This window comes from Ursus arctos, unplaced genomic scaffold (assembly GCF_023065955.2).
Source record: "Ursus arctos isolate Adak ecotype North America unplaced genomic scaffold, UrsArc2.0 scaffold_34, whole genome shotgun sequence".
NCBI lineage: Eukaryota > Metazoa > Chordata > Mammalia > Carnivora > Ursidae > Ursus > Ursus arctos.
Window position 1 is genome coordinate 6150061 of NW_026623030.1, and position 18670 is coordinate 6168730.

General features: G+C 39.3%; 1 protein-coding gene across 5 annotated transcripts in view; it reads right to left on the reverse strand.

The window, feature by feature from the left end:
* Positions 1-18670, reverse strand: part of CEP192 (centrosomal protein 192) — a 139324-nt gene that overhangs the window by 49281 nt on the left and 71373 nt on the right. For all 5 annotated transcript variants that reach the window (XM_048221598.2, XM_048221596.2, XM_048221597.2 and 2 more), the window contains 6 exons: positions 15284-16112; positions 15068-15194; positions 7122-7290; positions 4076-4994; positions 2749-2897; positions 1014-1244 (listed from right to left, as the gene is read on the reverse strand). In XM_048221598.2, the coding sequence (XP_048077555.1) occupies positions 1014-1244; positions 2749-2897; positions 4076-4994; positions 7122-7290; positions 15068-15194; positions 15284-16112 (2424 nt within the window). The remainder of the gene's footprint in view (positions 1-1013; positions 1245-2748; positions 2898-4075; positions 4995-7121; positions 7291-15067; positions 15195-15283; positions 16113-18670) is intronic.

An 18670-nucleotide genomic window follows, 5' to 3' on the forward strand; every position in this document is an offset into this window, starting at 1 on the left:
ATGTTCTGCCCCCCAAAGAGTTTACACTCTAGTGGGGGCAAGAGGGATCAGACAATAAACAGGTAAATATTTAGTACGTCACTGCTGAAAATGCTAAGCAGAAAGGTAAACTAAGTGAAAGGGAAGTGGGCGTGGGGGATGAGGAGACAGGTAGGGACTGCCACTTTATCGACAGTGTGAGGTGACATCTGGACAAAGTGACATATGGTACGCAGTGTGTGGAAGAAGTACTCCAGGGAGAAAACAATTGTATTCAAACTCTGGCAAAATTGTCAACACTGGTGGCTTCTTCATCACTAGAGACACTGTCTGAGCTGTCTTCCAGCACCCAAGAAGCTTAGTCTTCATGTCCATTCAACCGAACATCAAAATGCCTTTTAAATCCATATGTGATGTGGTCACTGAACATTATTCCAAGCTGAAACACTCATTCGTGTAATATAGGGCAGCTGTTCTTATTTTCCCTATATTCATATATTCAAGATTTCCCCTACCTAACCGCTTACTGTATTGTTTCTTAAAGTATTTTTAAAAGGCTGATATGGGGCACCTGGCTGGTTCAGTCAGTGGAGCATGCAACTCTTGATCTCGGGGGTTGTGAGTCTGAGCCCCACATTGGGTACAGAGATTACCTAAATAAATAAATCTTTAAAAAAATAAATAATTAAAAAATTTTAAAAGGCTAATATATAACATCCAACATTTACATACAGCACCAGGGATAATCACTGATCTGGTTACATTTCTTAGTCTCCTTTAAAAAACAACCCAATATGTCTAGTGACTTCGGAACATCCCAAACTAACACCCACATCTAGCAAGTATATCTGTGTTTCTATAAAATAACAGAAATAATTTTAAGTTCTAAAATAAGAAGATATTAAGAACCAACAGTTAACTGGAAAGTAACTTTGTGGCACACTTAACCACATATTCATTTTTCCTAAGTACTAAGGTTAAACAGCCTTCATTCAAATGCCAGGCATGACAAAGACCTGCTTATAAGTAGTTACCTCAATCACAGGGGTCTCAGCAACAGCCGTGAGAATGACTCTGCTTGCCAAGGCTTCTGCTTGTGCTATGGTATCAGCATCTGCTGAAAATGGCCAAGAAGCAACACTGAATATACATCTGAAAATCCCGGGATCAGATGGTATGAAAAGTACTTTTATCTCTTCTGTGGCATGAGGTCTTATGATGACTTTATTCTTGAAGACTAGACAAGGATATGCTGAAAGATCCACCTTAAAAAAAAAAAAAGAGCCACACAGTTCATTAAGAAACGGCTTCACGGGGCGCCTGGGTGGCACAGCGGTTAAGCGTCTGCCTTCGGCTCAGGGCGTGATCCCGGCGTTATGGGATCGAGCCCCACGTCAGGCTCTTCCGCTATGAGCCTGCTTCTTCCTCTCCCACTCCCCCTGCTTGTGTTCCCTCTCTCGCTGGCTGTCTCTATCTCTGTCGAATAAATAAATAAAATCTTAAAAAAAAAAAAAAAGAAACGGCTTCACTAGGAAAATCAAGAATTAGGATCAATTGGTTTAAGATCCCTTTCTTCCCAAACTATCAAATCCAAAAATTTCTCTTCCAAAATATCCAAGTCTTATAACTCATTATCTGTAAAGTACAATTAGCCAAAATTATGAAGACTTCCGAAGCTAAGTTGAACGTGTGCTCCCTGGTCTGTTTAAAATAAACATAGCTATCTACACCCTCACTTCCACTAAAAGAGCCCCTGGTACCCCACACATTGTCCAGGACTGGTTTTTGTGGCTGTACAATCAGGGGGCTTAGACTGACCTCCAAGGTCCTAATCAGGCCTCCAAGTGCATGATTAGACTCACTTCAAACCCTCTCTCCTCACTGTACACAAGGGCATTCTTTTCTACTCCCGTGTCCAGAAGGAACACTACTTCCTAAGTGCCCCTAAAAGGGCCTCCAAGCTCATCTCTCGCCCTTAATGCTTTCCACCAATCACATACTTTCCATCTAACCTCAGGATCAGAGAGGAAAGGCTCGGAAAAGGGAAGAGGGAGACCAGACACAATCTTATTTTCCCAGGTAAACAAGGGTTATTACCAGGAAGTAAGAGGGAAAGTAAATTCATCCACCAATGCTCGTCTGCAAGCAGCAGTTGCAAAACCAGGACATTCCAAAATAAGAGTTGCTGACCATACCTCCCACCCTCCCTGCTCACTCATGTGCACGTAGGTCATTGTAATCGTGAAAGCAGATTCAGAATAGTGTACTTCAGCACCTCTAGCTGATCACGTGAGACACTCTTGCTGTAAGAGTTAATGTGAAAATTGTAAGACCATGTAAGAACGTGATCAGGTGAATTAGTCAAAAAGACTCCCCTTACTGAAAGGGAGTAACTTTTTGATAAATGACAGCAACTTATACTCAATCACATTTAACAAAACAAATAGCAGAAATCAGAACTTTCAGTGGTTTAAATAGCACTAAACGCGCATTTACATGGTTTGATGAATAAATAACAAAATATAATGATAAATAACTGATAGAAAAATGAGAAACAAATTCAGACTTCAATTCTTACACTGGACATACTACAACAAAAGGGGGGGCTAAGAAAAAGACACAATGTTATTCTTTCATATACCACTGCAATGATTCTGTGCAAGGATGGGGGGGACCGACTCCCCTGTATAAAAGGAAGTACTAGAGAGAGATCCAGCATTAATCATCACGCAATTGCTAAGTCAAATGAGAAAGACACAGAAAGCTTACCTTTTCACCATTAACACTAACGGTGAGAACCCCGATGCTGACCTGTAGCCAGCGGTCAGTCGGATTAAGTACGCTAAGGAAGGTCTGTGAAGCAATGCCCACACAGCAAGCATGAGGAAACTTCAACTCCTCAGGTACTCTTACCTTCCCTGGGTAAAGATAAAGCATGGTCAAATGCAAGGTATATTAAACACCTGAGTAAAAGCACGATCGGTTAAATGGAAATTTTTATAGACTACCTGTTGATACCCAAGAGCTACGGTATGAAGTGCCCGGTGTCTTAAGGAGTCCTTGACATTGTATAAGCCTCAGCACAGGCCAATAATTGTTTCTTGTTGTATCCAACCCAGGAAGAACAAGTGCAATGGATCAAACCCACAGTCTGCAGCTAATCAATTCTTCAATGTTATTGCCTATTAGTAATCTCTTCCTTTTTTCTACCACAAATATAAGCCACTACCTAACCTAATAAGAAACTTACAGAGGGCTCTAACTTTCAGGGTTTGCACATCTACCCAGAATTTTATTTTATTTATTTTATTTTTTTTTTAAAGATTTTATTTATTTATTTGACAGAGATAGAGACAGCCAGCGAGAGAGGGAACACAAGCAGGGGGAGCAGGAGAGGAAGAAGCAGGCTCACAGCTGAAGAGCCTGATGTGGGGCTCGATCCCATAACACCGGGATCACGCCCTGAGCTGAAGGCAGGCGCTTAACCGCTGTGCCACCCAGGCGCCCCAACCCAGAATTTTAATAAGACCAATCTTTTCGCCAACCTTATGCAGTAACTTTGGAATTTCCTCGAGAAGAAAAAGAGGGTAGAGAAGAAGACAGCATGCCAGTGGTCGTGTGCACTGTGTCAGGGAAAGCATAGCACCCAGCAGTGGCTGTCTCTAGCAAAAATCTGAGGGCAGTTCAGCCACTGCAGACAAGGGTAGAAGGGTGCTGTCTCTCACAACTGTTATTCCCCAAAAGACTTTAAAAAGCGGAAGGAGACTCCTCCAGGGAACCAATTCTAAACTGGGCGGTTCCTAGTTGAAAGAATAACAGAAATCTAAATGCTGAGTACAGGAGAGACAGGAACACAAAGGCATTGGGGCGTTTCACCTGCATGAGTGTTTGTGTTTTTCTGAAGCCATGTCAGGGACCCTTGCACAGAAATATATTATGGTCTGTGTTCTCAATTTAGGACAACGAATAAAATTAAGAGAAATTCAGACCAACCAGTATCTCCTTCAAACAAACTCGTTTTGTGGCCTCATTTGAGAAACCTCCATTTTTAAATAATAGCAAGCAACAATAAGCGATAAGAGAAAAAGCATCTTACCAAATCCTGACAGCATTCCTGAATCCCACGGTTCGATTCCACAATGTGCACCAACAGACTGCACAGGAAAAGGTTTCGCTGTACTTAGAAGGTTCTGATTTAAGGTATCAGAATATGGGTTATAAAGGGAAGAGGCACCCATCAATCCAGAGCTGACGTTTTGTCCTAGACAAATTCCCATGGCCACAGAGTTCTGAACGTGCTCTCCTGCGACAGCAGGATATGGACAGCTTCCCGGGAATCCACAGACAGTGGCGCTGCCCGCACGGCACTGAGGCAAAGCGACATTTCCAGCTGAAGGCAGTGTTCCCAAATACTGCTGGGCAAAGGGAGCTGTGGTAAAAGAATGCTGAGTCAAGAGCGTAGGAACTGCGGTGGGCACGTTCTGCACCTCAGGAGCAGAGCCACAGGACACAGTGCTGGGAACAGGGGCGCCGTGGTTTCCAGGGGTCATCCGATGAGGAATCTGGCCACTTACTGCACTGTCGGCAGTTAACGTATCTTCAGAGGCTACTCTTTCACCTTTGTTCACAGATGCCTGGTGTGACACAGGGCGGTGTGGCATCGCTGACACAAGTGGGCGGGTGAGACCTGGCTTGCTCCGTAGAGCCAGGCTGATCTGGTCCAGATCACTGGGGTTAGAGGTCAACCCTACTGCACCGGTTTCTGATAGTTCTCCACTCCTGGAGGAAAGATCTTTATTCAACCTCAAGTAAGGTTTTACATCTTCAGGTTTGCTACTCAGAGAAGTCGTTTCAGTCACGTTGTCTGTATCGGAGTCTTTCTGATTATATGATAGTGCTACTTTACTTCTACTTTGAAATGGACCTTCTTCTCTCAGCCTTTCCACAGCCTGTTCCTCTGACGGAATTGGACTGGCTCGAATAATCGTGGTGCTCAATTCACTGGTGACATCACTCTGTATGTGACAAAAAATGTTAAATAATCCACAAACTTTTACTAATTCAAACCATGCTGATATAATCTCAAATAAAGAAGAGATCTACACATTAACTCTGGAAAAAAGGCCAACTTTTTACAGCTGTGAAACTCAAGATGAAAAGTTAGAAGTGTTAAGTTACTGTTTCACAGAAATTGGGAGGGGATTAAAGAGAAAATATATAGCAATTACCTCTCTGACAAATTACACAGATAAAGGACCAGTGAAAAGTACTTTCTTTCAAATTTAAGGGATCGTTTTCCTGGAAGCTGTACAATAAAAATCTAATTAAATTAATAACACAGGAGTGGGGGCTGAGCAAGTTTTCGAATGATATCAACACGAGGTCAGGAAGAATCAATGCAGCTCATAGGCTGTCCCACCCCCCTTGTTTGTTTACACTGCTGTTATGCTTGAAGATGCTAATTTCTATGAGCACTAAGTCTTTTCCAATGTCTAAGATTACGTGGTTCTGTTTTCTTAGGTAAGAAGTAACAACCCTAGTCAATGTTCATATACTCATTTCATTATAAGGCATCACCTTAGGAATGATGTCTACAGCTCTGCAAGGTGGACCAGCTGGAATTTACATTTAAGTTAAGATGCACTTAACTGACTATTCTCCACACTTGGTTTGAAAATTTCTCTTAGTCCAAACAGAAATAGACATTAATAAACAAAGACCAGGTTATTTACCAGACATCATCAACCACTCAATAAAAATAAATAACAGCCAGTATGTATTCAGTGGTAACTTCTCGGTGCCAAGCCCTATTCTTACATCAGTGTCCCTCCTTATAGATGAAGAAATGGGCTTGGGGAAGTTACAGTCTATCTCAGAAAATAGCAGAGGAAAGCCCATCTAACTCTGCAACTCAGCCTGTAACCACTAGCTAAGAACAGAGAGACCCAACATTTACCAGCATCATCAAAAAGACCGCTTTCAATGATCTGTCCAAGGTGACATCATATACATAGTAACTTTAGTGGATATATTTAGTAAGGGCTTGGTGGAGGAGGACTGTATTGAACACAACAGGCAAATGCAGCTCATTAAAAAACTGAATACTCTCATATTCACAACACACACACATAGATAACAAAAGTCTAGCTTCTCTCACATAAATCTCTCGTATCTACCCGCTTCTCTCCCACCACCACTGCCACTACCTTAATGCAAGCCCATGCCATCTCTCGCCTGCCTTCAGCAGCCTTGTGTCAAATTCTCCCGGTTTTGATCTTGCCCCTCCTCAGTGCCTCCTCCACACTGCCAGTGCCACGAGCTTTTAAAACAACAACACAGGGGCGCCGGGGTGGCTCAGTGGATCAAGCATCTGCCTTTGGCTCAGGTCCTGATCCCAGGGTCCTAGGACAGAGCCCTGCACCAGGCTCTGTGCTGAGTGGGGAGCCTGCTTCTCCCCTCCCTTTCTCCCACCCCCCCCCACCCTGGCTCATGCGTTCACTCTCTCTCTCATATAAATAAATAAAATCTTAAGAAAATAAAAAAAAATAAAACATCAACACAGATCACGTCAATGTCCTGCTTAAGAACCTTTGAACTCCCAGGTTCTACATCTAAGACTCTTCATGGTTTGGCCTCTCCTCTTTTCCCCATGTACAATTCACTACAGTCATTCCAGACTTCCAGGGGTCCTTCCAATGCAGTGTGCACTTTACAACTCCGTATCTTCCCTCATTTGTTTGTCTGCTTCCTCCCTGCCAAGCAGTCTTACAAAATATGGCTTCGGTATATTACTTATCCCTCCCAATAACCTTTGTTGAACCATCACTAAGTCCAGGCAGATGTGTAGTTAACTCCCTGTGAATCCCACAGCATCGGTGGATCACAGTGCGCTCCATTCCAGTGTGCCTGGCAAGGGTCCCCACCGGACTGGAAAATTGAAATAGTTGTACTTCTACTGCCTACTCAGCATGAGTAGCTATTTGATCAAAACACACACACGCATGCATGTGCACACATACACACACATTTTAAAGTTACAACAGCAACAGAAATTACAAGGCCTCAACTTCAGTCTGACTCCTACAACGGTATCACTTTAAAGCCATAAGCCTTACTAAAGAAATAATAGAAACGCTGCCCACCTTGCGGCCCTCAGGGCCAAGATCTGAGGCTGTAGTGGGACAGGAGCTCTCTTGTTCAGACACGTAAGTCAGCCTACTCACACTAGCTTGTGGACACACCAACTGAGATGACTCACTCTCACAGGGGGGCTTCTGATGAGCTGCTGAACCAGAAGACTCTAAAGCACACCTGAAAGGGAGAACATCTGTGATTAGTATTCCATTCCTTTAGCTAACATTCTCTGCACTGACAAAAAGCCATTTCTGCTTACCTACGAACTTGTTAATCTATACTCTCTGCTCTAGCTGTCATATATGGTAACTCAACCATGGATTTTTGCTCTTAATTATCTAAAACTGTAAAGCATATTCCCATTGAATGAAGTACCTGGTAAACTACTATAAAAGAAAAAGGCTGTGGCATTTTCATTAGTAAATTTCACATACAGTCGCATAACAATGTTAGCTATTCATCTGAAAAACATTTATCAAATACCTGATATAAAGCAATAAGCCAAGCATTCAGAAGTTCCTACCCTCAAAGAGCACAGATGAAAAAAAAAAAAAAAAAAAGAATCAGGTACACAAATGTAAAGAAATGGGCTCAGTCACACGCTGCTGGGTGGAATATGAAGTGGGACGACTTTTGAGCAATTAAGCAATGCATATCAAAGCACTTTGACTCAGATATTCTACATGTAGGAATTAATCCTAAGGGAAAAAAAAATCAATGTTAACTATAAAGACTCTGTCAAAAGGATATGTCTTAAATGTATAAGGAAATTAGGCTACGGAAATTATGGCACAAACATACAATAAAACACTATTCAGCTATCTTAAATCATGCTGTTAAGTACTATCTCCTTTGACTCAGAAAGATGTTCATGACATTAAAAAAAGATTAGAAAGCAATAAATATAGTAAAATCCCACGTCTACCTAATCCACATGCCATGTTCTGTTAGCCAATACCCATCACGAGGCCAGCCCAGCCCGACGCAAGGAGAGAAAACAGGCAGCATCACCTGAGGAGAATGGCGAGGTCATACTAGACAGGAAGAACTACTGCAGACGTCAGCTCCTACACCTACCACTTGCACACTCTGCCATTGGTCTCAGTTCAGCTTTTATTTGACTGAATTTTATCCCACCCTTTTTTTTTGCACAAAGTTCAGAATACTAAGTTGAGCAACAAACACGGAGAAAATCCCATCTTGAATTTTGGATTTTTAAAAAGCCCAAATCAAGACAGTGGTATTGACAAAAAACTAGCTGGTGAATTTCTAACCAATGGAGACAGAATATTAACCAAATTGCTTATTTTGGCTTCTGCATGACACGCACCCACATGGGTTCCTATATGAGTGCACACACACACATACACACAGATACCATGATACAACATGAAAAAAGCTGTGGGTTACTGGAGAGATGGGGTGATGTGCTGTATTAGTCTAGTTCCTTATTTTTTTTAATGATATTTATTTATTTATTTATTCGGGGAGGGGGAAGAGAGAGAGAGAGAGAGTAAGCAAGCAAGAGCAAGAGAGAGAGCACAAGCAGGGAGGAGGGGCAGAGGTTGCTGAGCAGGGAGCCCAACGCAGGGCCTGATCCCAGGACCCTGAGATCATGACCTGAGCCAATGGCAGACGCTTAACTGACTAAGCCACCCAGGCATCCCTAGCCCAGTTCCTTTGATTTAAAGGAACAAACGCATTTTGGGTGTATTACCTCAAATAATGGGAAGTGAACTGTAAGAACACTTGGAAATAGGAGTGCCTGGGCGGCTCAGTCTGTTAAGCGTCCAACTCTTGATTTCGGCTCAGGTCATGATCTCAGGTTTGTGAGATTGAGCCCCATGTTGGACTCTGTGTGGGTGTGGACTCTGTGTGGGTGTAGAGCCTGTTCAAGATTCTTTCCCTCTCGCTCTGCCCTTCCCCCACTGAAAAAAAAATGAACACATGCAAATAGAGAAATTTTAGTTGAGATGTCAAACTTCAAAGGAATCCCAAAACTGCCAAGGTGCCAGCCACACAGAGATACAAAGGCAGTCCTGGAACTAGAAGGTCCAAATCAGCTCTCTGGACCTGCTGGAAACCAGCTGGACGACTAGCTAACAGGAATGCTAATGAGCAGCAAAACTAGTCAGATAAAGTACACTGACCACAACAATGTTACCACTGAAGAGACGAAAATTTTGGCCAACAGTATACCATAAATATTAAAAAACAAACAAACAAACTTAGGGGCACCTGGGTGGCTCAGTTAAGCATCTGCCTTCGGCTCAGGTCATGATCTCAGGGTCCTGGGATTGAGCCCCACATGGAGCTCCCTGCTCAGCAGGGAGTCTGCTTCTCCCTCTCCATCTGCCCCATCCCTGACTCATGCACTCATGCTCTGTCTCTCTCAAATAAGTAGTCTTAAAAAAAAAAAAAAAAAACTTAAATGTAGTATAAGTTGGTAGAAACCAGAGAAAAAGAATAAAAATATCACACTCAAAAAAAAAAAATCACACTCATTTTACTATAATAAAAAGGAACAAGAATTTCAATAAAAATAAATGGACACAAAATCAAAGTCGATGTTGGCAGCTAAAAAGGCTAGTTGATGCTACAGAAAATCGGTGGTGCAGGATAAACACCTGAGCCACTGCCCCACAACACAGAGGAAATGTATAAAGAAATGAAAATTAGGGAAAGGAAAACAGTCATAAATGACCAGAGAACGGAGTGCCACTAATGGGAAACCAGGGTTCTCAAAAGGAAGAGAGAATAGATGGAACACAGTCAACTATCAAAGGTAATAGAAAACAAAACTTCCTCGGTTGAAGAAATAACTGTGTATACAGAGTTTAGCATAACCCAGGAAAACCAACTAAGAAACTGACACAGGCATTTGAAGTTGATGAGGGAAAAAGAGAAAGCTGTAGCAGGAACCTTGAAAACAGAGCTGGAAATGAGGCTTAGATGAAAATGCATGTTGTGCAACAGAACAGATACACAGCATGGCCAGTCACACAATGGAGAGCTACACAGCAACGAGCACGGGAAGCTACTGGTACAGGCAACCACAGGATGAATCTCAAAAACACGGTAAAGCGTTGGAAGCTAGACACAGATAAATGTATGATTCCATTCATATGAAATGTAATAACAGATTAAATTATGATGATATAAATCAGAAAGTGGGTAGCAGGGTGGAGGTGGGGAAGGAGGAGGAGAATTGACTTGAAAAAGACAAAGGATTGTTAATGGAGGGATGTATATGTTCTATATATTTTAGGTGGTGGTGTTTAAATAGGTGTATGTAAGTGTCAGAAACACAGTGAATGAAATCCCTAAGATCTGTGTATTTTACTGTATGTCAATTATACATCAGTAAAAATAAAATACAACAATGCATACTGTGAAATACTAAAATTGGTTTAGGAATGGGCTAAAAATCTGACAGTAGGCATGCTAGTAGGCTAAGCCACACCCCCAAAAGACTCATGGATTAATCTATCTACATGCCAGAGACTGATGGAGAGATCGCAATTAGTATTTGCTTTGGTGGCTATGGCAGCAAAACACATATGCTGAGCAACTCGGCAACACTCCATCGCTCTCATTTCATCTTCCCCTGAGATTTTAATTCAGAGCACACTTAACCTCTTCTAAATTGGCCTTTTCTCATTAAGTCCTGTTGTTTTGCCCCACGCCTAAGAAGCGGGGTTGCAGGTGCCTGGGTAGCTTACCAATTCCATGGTCACTTTAGAAAGGTTAAATATGACACCCTCATTCAAAATATCTGAACATATACCAAGTTCATGAGAAACTTTAGTAACCCCCGAAGGTATATTTCCTACATGTAATAGATAAGTATATTTTCTTAGAAGCACCAAAAAAACAAACAAAACAAAACAAAAAACCAATCAGGTAGGTCCAAGAGTAAGACCAGCCAGCCAGCATTCTGTCTCTGACCAAGGGCAGTGTGACAGAAAAAATAATTATGTAAGGCTTTATATAGGAGCACTTCTAGTTTTTATTAAATGCATTCATATACAGTTAAAAATATCAAAACCACAGAAAACAAGATGAAACTGGAAAGTACGCAGGGAGAAAGAGACATTGCAGAAAACACCGTAAGGAATGAGGAGATCAAAAATGTGAAATGCAAACAAGATGAAACGGAAATTAAGAAAGAGACAGATCATTGTGGTGATGGTGAAGTTCTGTATCTCTGATTGTGGTGGTGGTATCTCTGATTGTGGTAGTGGTTACATGAATTCTCACCTGTGATAAAATGACACTGAATTCTACCCACACATTCACTGTTCCCATGACAAGTGTCTGGTGATGACAACACGCTATAATTATGAGAGATGTAACCACTAGGGGAAACTGGGTGAATGGGATATGGAAATCCCTCTATAATATGTTTGTAACCTCCTGTGACCTATAATTTTTTCAAAATAATAAGTTCTTAAAGGATTCAAGGAAAATAAATGCAGATGTCAAGCAAAATAAATCTCACACATACATCACTAGAGTTCTGGGGGCAGTAAAGGGCTGGAGCAAATTTTCCTTAAATAAATAAATCCTCGAATTCACATATTGAAGGGTATACTGAATGATGCGACAAAATAACCATGAAGAGTCAACACAGAGATATAACCTAACAAAATTAAACTAGACTTGAAAGAGAGCATCTTTGACGTAAGTTTACAAAAAGATCAAGTCAATTCTGAGGCAGAAAGACCTGGGGTGCCTCAGATTTCCCTCCTACATTCCATAGAGACAGTAAAGCAATCCCGACAAAAGACTTAAGGGAGGAAAGCATAAGCCGAAGACTTTAAACAAAGCCACACTATGTTTTCATTACAAAAGCCACAGGTTAACTGTGGAACAAGAAAGAGCCTAGCGTACTGTGTCTTCCATCCTCTGAGCAAACTACCACAGGACATACTTCAGTCAGTCAAGAGAGAGGAAACACCTGATGGCTAGAAAAGAATATATTTAACTACAAAATAAAAACAAGTGTAGGATATGGTGAATCAAAATGCAAATGAAATGCCAATGTAGAAATTACGTAACTAAAAAAGAAAAAAGTAGAAAGGGAAAGAACATGAGAATAAGTTCCCTAATTGTCTCATTGGTGATAGACGCTATTATGGGTTGAGCTGTGTTTCCAAAAAAACATATGTTAAAGTTTTAACCCCCAATACTTCAGAATGTGACCTTATTTGGAAATGGCTCACTGCAGATGTAATTAGTTAAACTCATAGTGGAATACGCTGGACCCTTAATCCAATGTGAATGCAGAGGCAGAGATTAACGAATCTACAAAGCAAAGGATCCCTACGACTACCAGTAGTTGAAAGAGGTAAGGAAGGATCCTCCCCTAAAAGCTTCAGTTTAGAGATTTTTTTTATTTGTAAGTAATCTCTACAGACCCAGCAAGGGGCTGGAACTCACAACCCTGAGATTAAGAGTTACATGCTCCGCCAACTGAGCCAGCCAGGCGCCCCCTCCCCTAAAAAGCTTCAGAGAGAACATGGCCCTGAACTTCTAGCCTGCAGAGTATGAGGCAGTACATTTCTGTTGTGTTAAGCCACCCAGTCTGTGACACTTGTTATGGCAGCCACGGGAAACTAATACAGTTGGGACTCAAAGAACATCATTTAAAAGCTGGCAAAACAAGTGTCAGGAGCAGAAGCATATTTAATGGTACAAAGATGACTATACAGACAAATATGAGAGGGGAGACAAAGGAGAAAAATCAGTAGATGACACCAATCATGACGAGACAAGGCCAGATGACCTTCAAATTTGGTTGGGCTGGATGACTCCTAATGTTTTATAAACATGAGCCATTAAATAAGAGGTGGCTGTGTATATGAAAAAGTGCTTTAAGACGAGGTAACTAAGAGTCACTGAAACAGGAAAGAATTTAAGCCCTCTACTAATAGTTAACTCTAGCTTACCCATACCATTTCAGATGAATATGCAAAATTCCAATGGCAGCCAGGGAAATACTTAATAGATAACTTTGAAATCAGATATAACTTCAACCTGTTTCAAAATATTGAACATTTTTTATAATTTCACTGTTTAGGTAAGTTTTTCTGTTTATTAAAATCTTTCAATAGAGAAATATACAAAAGAAGATCTTTTGTAAAGCCACAAAAGGGGCACCTAGGCAGCTCAGTCAGTTAGATGTCCAACTCTTGATTTTGGCTCAGGTCATGATCTCAGGGTTGTGAGACTGAGCCCCAAACCAGGCTCCACACTGGAGGTGGAGCCTGCTTAAGATTCTCTCTCCGCTCCCTGCTTTCTAAAAAAAAAAAAAAAAAAAAAGCCATAAAAGACAAAATTCGTAAATTTAATAATAAACTTTTTGTATGGCAAAAAATATATAAGAAAAGTAAAAAGAAAAAAGAAATGCTTCTATAGACTAGGAACTATAACTCATATTACAAAGGGCTATTCATTCTCCCTAATGCATCCAGGGCTCCTAGAAATGAAGACAAAAAAGACTAAAAATCCATGAGAGAAATGTACAACAAACATGAATAATATTTCATAGCAAAGGACATACAAATATAGAGGAAAAGATGCTCACTATCACTCCTAAAAATATGAATTAAAGTTATACTGAGATATGATTTCTTTCATCTATCAAAATGTCAACCATCAAAAGTTTTATAAACATTCTGTTGATGAGGCTGTGGGAAAACAGGCTCTCTCTTGAACTGTTGGTGGGAAAATTAAGTCAGTACACCCTCCATGGCATGGTTGTACCAATTTAAATATGTACATGAATGCAAATACTCTGATCCCAAAATCTCATTTCTGGGAACTTATCCTAGAGATCTATTTCACATGACCAAAGTGACTATGATACAAACAAAGCTGTAATAAGTAACCTTATATAGCAAAATATAAGTGTGTAAAGGACCCTATACTGAGTATAAAAAGGGATGACAGTAAGAATATATATTCATATTTGGTTATGCATGCATAAAGAAACTCTAGAATACCTAAGAAACTAGTAACAGCAGTTCCCTGGTGAGGGGATTGGGGAACTAGGCAGACAAGGAACACGGTAATGCAGGGAAAACACACAGGCACACGAGTGCATATATACATACATACATATGTATACATTTCATATATACACATATATACATTTATAAATACACATATAAACATTTTATAAAGCAATAAATATACACTGTTCAAAAATTATACACACACATATATCTATATATGTAATTTTTGAATAATGCAAATTATGGCATTTTTGAAAAATTACATTTTAAAAAGTTCTTGTAACTTGAGTTAAAACCTATAAACCCGTGAAAAAGCATTTACCAATCTCATTAGCATTTAAAAGTCAAATTAATACAAGATAAAAAAATAATATCCAAACCTTTAAGCTATTGAAAATATTGATAAGAAAACAGTGAGAAGGATACTCTCATTATACACTGACGGTAAGAACGCAAGTCTTTAAGACCTATTTAGAAAATAATTCACTAATAATTTCCCAAGCTGGCAATTTCACTTCTACTTATCTATCCTTAGGAAATCAGTCAAAACACAGAAAAAAGTTTAAGGGCAAAGTTGTTCATCTCAGTATCATCAAAATGGCAAAACAAACAAAAAATAAAATAAAATGACAAAATCTAGTATCTACCACTATCCACGAGAGACATCAAATAATCCATGGCTGATTCACTGTACAGACTAATTTTCTCTTAAATACAAAGAATCATTATAATAAGTGAAAACAGCAAAGTATAAAAACTTGCATAGAAAAATGGCTTGAAACAAATTCACAAAATATTTACAATGGTTACCTTTGAGAAACGAACCTATAAATGATTATTTTTCTTCTTCACACTTTTTTCAATTTTCTTACACTAAACACATATTTTTATTATTAAAGAAAAAGGGAAAAAAAAAAAAAAAGGTAAGCACCTACCCTGATAAACTTGTTCCAGAAATTTCACTAGGAGAAGAATGACTCAGTGGAGAAGAGGAAGGTCTGAAGCTATCCTGGTCATCCTCTGAGCCATGTCCACCAGGCTCAGGAGAGTGATTTTTCAAATCTATCAGAAAGGTGTTATTTTTCAATGAGAACAACAACAACAAAAATCACTTGCAATTTTGTGAATGTGACCAATTATTCAACACTTACCAACATTTTTAGGTGTAATTATGGAATGCTTTCCAAAAGTCACATGCTTTTCACTGTCGCTTGCTTCACTAACACACCCATTTTGCCTCTGATTTTCTCTATTATTTGGTATTTCTTCACACTCTCCTGACAGCCAAACGGATGCTATCCTGGGGTTCCTTACTAATGAGTAACTATTAGATGTTGGAGTGGATACTGAGGTGGCTGTTTCACAGTTACCAACACCTGGTAATTTGTCGTCCACAGGATATGTCTTCACATCAACTATTGTACTTTCCTTCTCTTTTCTATTTGTAAGAATTGAATTTGGACAGTTTGTTCTAAATGATTCTTGATTCTTGCTCTCTCCAGTTTCACCATAAAAAGTAAATGCTATATTTTCTTCTGGTTCCCTTACACTTATATTAGCAGCACCTAAGTCCACTGGATGGATGTCTTGTGTAGTCCGTTCTTTTGGCAAAGATAAATCCCAAATATCAGATGTACCAGCTCTTGAAAAGTTTTCCAGTCCACCTTCATATCTACTAACTTCTGTTTTTTTAAGGTACTTCTCCATATCAAACATGCTGGATCCATTACTTTTTTCTGTATCATTAGGCAAGAAATGAGGCACAGTGGGACAGTCCTTTTGTTTATTATCTTCCTGAAAAATCTCCCCTCTGGTTTTATTTGAAAGTGCCTTGATCATGGCAGCAAGTTGCGAAGGATCTGTACTTACTGATGCATCTGCAATGGCTGAAGCAATGGTGCTTATCCTAAGTACAGAATCATCACCAGTAGGTAGCTTGCTCTTGTATCTTTGGGGTTTGCTACTCATGAAGAAACTGTCCTAGAAAGGAGAAAATTCACATCAGATAAATTTATCTCAGTTTCATGGACATGTACACATTAGTTGAATCTTTAGATGTTACATAAAATTTAACAGCAGCTAGAAATTAACAGTATATCAATTAAATACCCTAATTAAAAAAAAGACAGCTGTTATCAACTTTAATTAGAGAGTACCGCATTACTCACAAAACTGGATTATCAATTATTTTTAAAAAATCTTCAGGAGTTAAAGAGATGCAAACGAGGTGTTAAAACTGAACCAGACAATAATTTAAAACAAAAAATTAAGATACTGGGGTTGAGAAACCATTGAGCCATTGTGATTCCAACTATAATTCTTGGTAATTTCGTTCAATTGTTGGAAATGAGGAACACTAGCAGTCTCAGATCACTTTGATCCAGGTACTGAGACTGAGCTGATTAGAGCTGGCCCTCAGTTGTTATGAGGGCCAGCCTAATTTTGGTTTGCCTTTTCTCCTAGGGTGTGTAACCCTTTGTGGTCTCATCCTAAAGCATGGTTGTTTACCATGGCTACTCCCTACCTCTCATCATTGGTGGGCACTGAACTCTGTTTTTATACCCTCACTCCCATAAGAACACCTTTGTTGAGTTTCTTCTTAAATTCTTATCCACAGCATCTTCTTGAAGCAACAGATCCCCACAGGGAAAAGCATCCTCAGTACTGGGTTTCTTTCTTCTCTTGGATTTTGAAAGCCCAATAGTTTTTAGCTCCTTTATTAGCTCTCCAGTACCTTCTAAGAGATGTTTCTGGATAGGTTTATGTTTCTTTGCTGTTGGTTCCATTTTAGTTGTTTACCCATGGTTCCTATTTATGTCTAGCTAGTGTTCCTCATTCATGTCAGAAGCAAACATAAATCCTGTCTGGAAGATTATATCTCCCATGGCCTCAAATTATTTCAGTGACTTTGCCTGTAAAAGGTTAAAAGCAAAAAGAAAAAGATATAACATGCAAACACTCAATAAACACTAAAGAAAGAAAGAAAGCTGGTGTTACCTATGTTAATATCAGACGAGACTTAAGGCATAAAGCATAATTGCAGACAAAGGCACAATGACAGGAGATTTGGTTCATCAGACAGAACAATTCTATGTACCTAAAATGTACCTAAAAACACAGCTTCAGAATTTTTAAAGCAAATACTGCCAGACTCACAGTGAATAACAGACAAATCCATAATCATAGTGTGAGATTTTAATATCTAGGTAACTGAAAGAACAAGTACAATAATTTTAAGGCTACAGTTTCATCACTATGATTTAATAAATTTTCCCTAAATAAAATATACAGAAGAGAGCAACCAAAGATCACACCACAGACATTCCTGTCATGTGCACAGAAAATATTTTCAAAAATGGAACAAATGCTGAGCCATATATCATGTTTTAACAAATTTCAAAGGACTAAAACCAACCTTTCTCTGATTGCGGTACAATAGGCCTAGAATCAATATTTAAAAATTTGCAAAATCCCTCAATGTTTGGAAACTGGGCAATACATTTGCAAACCACAATGGACCAGAGAAATTAGAAAATACATTAAATGGAATAATAAAGACAGTATGACATATCAAAACATATGTGATGTAAAAAATAGTACGGGATGCAACAAAATCCCTGTTTTCAGGGAAATTTATGCCATTAGATGTTTATGTTAAGAAAAGCAGAAAGGTAATCGCTTCTCGGCCTTTTGGCTAAGATCAAGTGAAGAAAAGCAGAAAGGCAGAAAAATTAAGCCAAACATTTATCTCCGGAAGTTAGAGAAACAACAAATTAAATCCCCGGAAAATATAAGGAAGGAAATAAAGACCAAAAAAAAAATGAATAGAAAACAGAGAATAAATAAAATTAATGAATTAATAAAATTGAGAAATACCTGGTAAGAATGACTAAGAAAAAAGACAGGGAAAAGAGCCAATATATAACAAAGAAGACATTCCCTAAGAACCTAAAATATTAATCACAAGAGGATATTATGGTAAAATATGTCAATTTATATGGAGTGATATATTTTCAAGTTTAGATGAAAGGCTATAATTTCTAGGAAACTACAATTTACTAAAACTGACACAAGTTTTAAAGATCAGAATAGTCCTGTAACTATTAAAGAAACTGAGGGGCACCTGGGTGGCTCAGTTAGTTAAGTGTCTGACTTCAGCTTAGGTCATGATCTTAGGGTCCTGGGATGGAGCCGGCATCAGGCTCCTGGCTCAGTGGGGAGTCTGCTTGTTCCTCTCCCTTCCCCTTTGCTTTCACCCCACTCATGCAACTTGCACAAGTTCTCTTTCAATTAAATAAATAAAATCTCTAAAAAAATTTGAATCAGCAATTAAAAAGTATTCAAATTCCAGACTCTGAGGATTTCACCAACGTACTCTACCAAAATCTAACAGCACCAATCTAAAAAAAATAAAAATAAAAATAACAGCACCATTCTTACACTCTTTCAGAAAAATAGAAAAAAATGAGACAACCAAAACCTTGATATCGAAACCAAAAAGGCATTCTGCTCACTCACACAGACACAACGTTCTAAAC